Raw genomic sequence first — 6,287 nt, 5'->3', positions numbered from 1 at the left:
TATGTGTGTGTGTGTTATTTTATTAACACAAAAAAAAGTCTACTTCGCCACCTACTGGCCCACGATGTAATCTAAAGAAAGAATCAGTGAACAATTCGGATTCAAAAGGTTCGAGTCACTTTAGTGAATCAAATGTCCAGACTCTGTCGAAGAAAAAGGGATGCTGGTTCTTGTAGTCCTTTATAATGGCTCTGGTTAGAGATGGGAGAGTTACCCTAAGACAGTGTGTAAAATATTACTATTAAAATATGTATTATGAAAATCCTAAATTCCAAATCCAATGCTTATTAAGTTAATTAAATTTTAATTGCAAATGGATGAAAAACTGGCATCTTATTAAACTCTTCCGGGTTAATGGGGGGGGGGGGTTTAGAAAATGTTAAGAGATAGAGGAAATGTTTCTGATCCAAGCTACCTGATGATGGCAGTAATGCACTGTTAAGTGCGGTTGCCAGTAAAAGAAAGAAGAAGAAGAAGAAGAAGAAGAACTCTTCCGGGTTACGTTGGACAGTATGGCTGAAGAAAATAGCTCGCTGGATATTTGGCCAGAAATTGAAAAGGCAGAAAAGGAGAATAGGCGTGAGCTGGTGCTTCAGGGTTCAGCAGTTGACAAAAAGATCCAGAGCAGCGGCGGACTTCACGCGGGACTTTATTCCCTTTCGCTCCTAAACTACCTGGAGATCAGTCAATGTCCCAGTTTACATGAGATCCACGAGAACATCAGACATCTGTCTCATCTACAGAGTCTGATCCTCTGCAGGAACAAGCTCACTGCAGTCCCAAAAAGCATTGGCGATCTGAAGGCGATCAAAGTCCTGGATTTGTCTGTCAACCAGCTGCAGGCTTTGCCCGAGGAGATCTGTGCACTGAGCGAACTCAACACTTTAAATGTCAGCTGCAACAGCATCACTGCTCTGCCGGATGGTCTGAGCAAGTGTGTGAAGCTCGCCAGCATCAACGTGTCCAAAAATGCTCTCTCTCGGCTCCCAGATGACTTATGGTGCTCCAACCTGGAGCTCCTCAGCACCATCATTGCATCAGAAAACGCGATAGAGGAGCTGAGCAGTGAGGTTCATAACCTGCCTGCCCTGAAGGTGCGTTTCATGACAAAATCTAATAGTGAAATCCACCTGAATTTATACTGTATTTGAACTGAATATGTGCAATGGTTTAATGAATGCAAATTTTCAATCAGTTGATTTTTAAAGTAATTCCGAGTGGTGTTGGTGTATCATGTACTCACAATTTATTTGTATTAGTAGTACTATATTCTAATGATTGTAGGTGGTATACTATGTATTTAAATAAAATATTATTATTATTATTATGTGGAAATATTGAAATCTGTTTTTTGTAATGTAATTTTTTTAATTAAATAAATATTTTTTATAAATAAAAAATAATTTATAATTAAAAAAATTGAATTAAATTAGAGAAGCATTTCTCTAATGGAAGCATTTCTTTATTTCTGTCAGACTTTTAGAGCATTATAACTTAAGTACAGTGATTAAATATCAGTTATAATAGTTGTGATTTTTAAAAGTAATTCTAAAGATTGTAGGTGGTGTATTATGTACTTAAAATATTATACAAATTTTTATTATTATTATTATTTGAGAATGTTTTAATAGTTTTTAATGTGATTTTTATGCTGCTAATAGGCCTATAATTAACTAATGCTTTTTTATGCTGAAAAAATAATAATAATTATTATTATTATTAAATTAGAAAGAATTGCTAAATGAAAGCATTACACTATTGGTCTCAGACCTTTGGACCTTTTTGAATTTAATAAGTACAATGGTTCAATAAATATACATTTGAATCAGTTGTGGTTTTTAAGTAATTCTAAAGATTGTAGGTGGTGTATTATGTACTTAAAATATAGTTGTTAAAATGTATTTTATCACTGTGATATATAATACATCACTTACAATATTTACAATTACTTTTTCAAATCATAACTGATTGATTGAAATACAGGACATCACTTTATATTAATATGCATTGATAATATTTGAAAAGCCTTCCAGCATTTTCTCATGCATCTCACTCTCTGCCATCTCAGGTTTTGGATCTCTCCAGCAACAAGCTTCAGGAGCTTCCATCTGAGTTGGCCGACTGCCCCAAGCTGAAAGAGACCAATTTTAAAGGGAACAAGCTGAAGGACAAGAGGCTTGAGAAGATGGTGAACGGCTGCCAAACCAAATCAGTCCTAGACTACCTGAGGGCAGGGGGGAGGGGGAAAGGGAAAGGCAAGCAACAAGATGGAGAGGTGAGCGAGAAGCTTGACTGTGGCCGTAACATCTCAAAGAAGAAAGGCAGTGCAAAGCAGAAAGGCAAAAAAGAGGCAGAGGATGTGGATGAACTTAATCGGATGGTTGTGAGAGTTCTGCATGTATCCAAAGCGCCCACGGCTGTTACAGTCAAAGTTTCTGCAGGCGTCAAGGATGTCCGGCCATACATTGTGTGCTGCATTGTAAAAGGCATGAACCTCAGACAAGGAAATGCACTCAAGCGATTTCTAGTTGCTCAGGTGACACAAGTTTCAGCAAATATCTCAGCCATCAAAACTCTTGTGTTCTGTCTTTTTAAACTGATTTTATATAAGCTTATATAAATGTCAGAGTATTCTGTCTGCAGACCAAACTTCACGATGAGATTTGTGCCAAAAGGACAACGGCAACCATCGCAACTCATGACCTGGGCTTGCTGAAGGTTCCTCTGTTGTATGATGCCAGGCCACGAGATACACTGAAGGTATGGGAGGAGGTTTCTCAAATATTATGGTTTATATATGTACTTAGTATTATTTTTATAATAAATCCTCAATTCAACACAATTAAAAAGTCTTGCTCTTTCACAGTCATAATTGTCCCTGTAGTTTATTACGTAACTCATCAATCAGAGCATCTCTACAAGTTGCATAACAGACAAACAATGCAGAACGATGAATATTTAATAACCGTTGTTGATGCAGTTTTCATGAATGAGGGGAATCTGGTTTCAAAGCCACCAGCTGACTAATGACACTAAGTCCCATAATCCTCAGATTTTAATAATGAATGAACAGTCCTTTTTCTCGCTGTTGTTTCTTTTGTGTTGACAGTGAATTCGGCACCTCTCTAAGAGGCCACAGGCAGTAGGACAATAGGATGTGTTACATTGCTTAATTCTCATAATTGATGGTTTCATTTATACACCAGAGAACAGGTTTAAGCAATAAGCGAAGATATATTTTATGCTATATTGTGAATATAGTGACAGAAAACCTTCAGCTGACTATACTAACAATATATCCGATCAATAATAATAATAATAATTTCCTTGAGTGCTTTATTGTGTTAATAAAAAAAATTACACAAATTTTCAATAAAATATTGCCGCCACATGAAAACATACCTACTGCAGAGTAATATATATATTTGTTTTATAACGAAAAATGTATCATATTTTCAATGTGTGTAGATAGTTCCTCTGGGTCGTAAGGAGATGAGGGCAGCTGAACTGCTGGAGCTGCTTCAACAGGAAGCAGATGAACTGAGAAAACAGAAAAAACGACAGAACGTTTCAGGACTCCACAAGTAAGACAATGCACATTAAATACCTGATTATATAATATTAGTAGTGGCAAATATTAAATATTATAATGACTTGTCTACAGTATAGTTTGGAAATGTGGAGGGCACAATCTGTCAAGCAAATGAATAGTTTTGTGCAAAACATATTAATCTAACATCATTTCCAATGCAAATGGGCTATGTCATGCCCTCAATGTTTACTATCTACGCCCTTTTTAAATGATCTGAAAAATATGCCTCGTTTGTCAGACACCTATCGTGTTGTTGTGGGTAATTGGTGTAATTTCATCCATGTAATCGCACTGACTGCACAGAACACTAAGTACAAATACTGAACTGTGACACTGATCATTAATTCATTATTCAGTGTTTCATGGACGTATTCACAACTTTTAATTCTTCAACCCAGATACCTTCAACTCCTTGATGGGAAAGATCTTTACCCCTGCTTGGTTGACGCAGAGGATCATGTGGTCTCGTTCCCACCAATCACAAACAGCGAGAGGACAAAGGTAATCTATGCAAATTAAGTGAAGTATGCAGAGGTTATTTCAGGTCTTGATGATGAAGGTGGATGGCATAATCAACTCGACTGATTTTATGGCGTTATATGTTTTTTTTTAATGACATTTATTATTTCTTTATCCAAAAGGACACTGAAAGCATGTCATGACAAAAATAAAATACAATATTAAAGCATGTGAAGCAGTAATTTCATATTCATACATTCTTGTTAATGCATATGTTTATTTTTTATTTTTATTTTTTTTCACATTTAAAAGAAAAATTACTATGACAATTTTTTATAATTATTTTTATTATTATTATTATTATTTTATAATTATTCCTGTTATTATAATTATTTTTGCCAAACATGCAAACAATCTGTCTCTGCAGATAAAGAGGTCCACACAAGAGCTGTTTTTAGAGGTGACGAGCTCCACCAGTCTACAGATCTGTAAAGATGTCATGGACGCACTGATAATAGTAAGATATTACTAGTGTTTTGTTTATTAACTTAAATGATTTTAGCAAATGGCTGCAATATAACAAAGAGTGAAAAATTTAAGGGGGTCTGAATACTTTCCGTACCCACTGTATATATATAAAATATTTATATATATATTTTTTTAAAATATATTTAATTTTGCGTTTTGTGTTTATTTACTTATGAATCAAATATAAATTGTATGAAAAATCACAACTAAATCATTCCATTATCAATATCAATCCAGCAGTATCTGTACTAGAGATGGGTAGGATTGTCAATTTTTTTGTGTTTTTGTTTGTTTGTTTTTGGCTGGTTTTTGATTTCATATTGATTTGTACTAGTATTGCTATGCTGTAAATAATGTATAATATTTTATATGAGCTATCTGACTTGCTCTACAGTGAGGGCACTGATTTGAGTCTGCGCTGTAAGAGTGCAGGATTGGATTAGCGCTATTTGACTGCTTTTGAACGCTGATACCTTTGTGGAAGAAATGAGCTCATCTTTCTACACACACACACACACACACACATTTGGTGTACAGTGTCTCGGAGGCATTGCACCATCACATAATACAAGTGCAATTCAAGAGCCCCTGACTGCTGCTGATTTTATTAGTCAAGTTGTTTGTTTGGTTTAATTAATGTTCCTAATTTATAGCAAAAAGTTTTTTTTTTTAATCCTATTTTTGCCATTAGAAAAAAAAAAGTACCTGATGTGATGGAAAACCGTGAAATGTGACAAGGAAGATAAAACCGAGGAAATGGCTTAGATTGCAGCTGTGAGATTTTCTCCGTGATACAAATGACCTGTCCCACTTTCACGCATTCTTCTTTTACGACAGCTCAGATAACTACTAAATATTTAACTATAAAAGACAATCTGAATAATCAGTGCTGTTAAATAGTTATCAAGCTGGGTTATTGCATTCAGTTTATCAGCATTTATCAATTATGCTATTACTAAGTACCAAGACTATTGAAATGCATTTGTTTTCACATAGTTACCCTCATTCAAAGGCATTTATACAAGCTTTTTACTTCATTGTGGTTAGTAGCTTTTATCAAGCTATGAATGTTCACAGTGAAAAACAGCATCCATGTTTATTAGTGTAGTATTCATACATTTTCTCTAACTATTCTTGTTTCTATTTCAGAAAATGGCAGAGCTTAATAAATTAACCTTTCATGTAAAGGAGGATGTGGGCTCGGATGAAGAGACGGATGTGATTTCAGATCATCCCGCAGAGGACCCGGCCTCCCCTGAGCTGACCGTAGTACAAGTGAAGGTAGTGGATGTAGATGGAAACCTTAAAGTGGTCTACCCATCAAAAACTGACCTGATGTCTGACGCCAGCAATCTAACAGTCATCCGATAACAAAATTCAACTGTTGGTTTTCTGTCTAATTTTGTAATGCATTTACCTCACTAGTTTTCTCTGTTATCAAATTAAAACGGCTATTAAAACATGAATTCAAATATTCGATTTAGTGGTTCTCATTTACACTCCTGCCTTTTGTATGGAAACCCGTTTCCACCTTAGTTTAAAAAAATGATTTTATGACTTTTGAATATGACATTATATCTCACAAAGTGATTTTAGACACTTTTTTTCGTTATACTTCTGAATTTCATTGCATTTTATGAAATAAAATTATATACTGTGAATATTATACCTTGTTCAAGATTTTGTGTTTATGGAACACATCTGTACT

General features: G+C 34.9%; 1 protein-coding gene across 1 annotated transcript; it reads left to right on the top strand.

The window, feature by feature from the left end:
- The first annotated feature begins 376 nt into the window (after positions 1-376).
- On the top strand, positions 377-6,104 carry LOC107745777 (leucine-rich repeat-containing protein 47-like). Its single transcript, XM_016559756.1, has 7 exons — positions 377-1,094; positions 2,069-2,536; positions 2,644-2,760; positions 3,469-3,584; positions 3,991-4,093; positions 4,479-4,568; positions 5,729-6,104. The coding sequence occupies exons 1-7, from the start codon at positions 513-515 to the stop codon at positions 5,948-5,950; spliced, it is 1,698 nt and encodes a 565-aa protein (XP_016415242.1). The 5' UTR covers positions 377-512; the 3' UTR covers positions 5,951-6,104.
- Positions 6,105-6,287: the final 183 nt, after the last annotated feature.

This window comes from Sinocyclocheilus rhinocerous, unplaced genomic scaffold (assembly GCF_001515625.1).
Source record: "Sinocyclocheilus rhinocerous isolate Xijiao unplaced genomic scaffold, SAMN03320098_v1.1 scaffold558, whole genome shotgun sequence".
In the NCBI taxonomy this organism is placed as follows: domain Eukaryota; kingdom Metazoa; phylum Chordata; class Actinopteri; order Cypriniformes; family Cyprinidae; genus Sinocyclocheilus; species Sinocyclocheilus rhinocerous.
Note: the sequence above shows the minus strand (reverse complement) of the source record. Positions and strands in the feature narration are given on the sequence as shown.

Excerpts from the sequence above, each read along its gene's own strand:
- LOC107745777 (XM_016559756.1), top strand. The coding sequence starts at position 513 with ATGGCTGAAGAAAATAGCTCGCTGGATATTTGGCCAGAAATTGAAAAG. Across the intron at positions 2,537-2,643 it reads AGCGATTTCTAGTTGCTCAG|ACCAAACTTCACGATGAGAT; the intron begins GTGACACAAGTT and ends TTCTGTCTGCAG. Across the intron at positions 3,585-3,990 it reads AACGTTTCAGGACTCCACAA|ATACCTTCAACTCCTTGATG; the intron begins GTAAGACAATGC and ends TCTTCAACCCAG.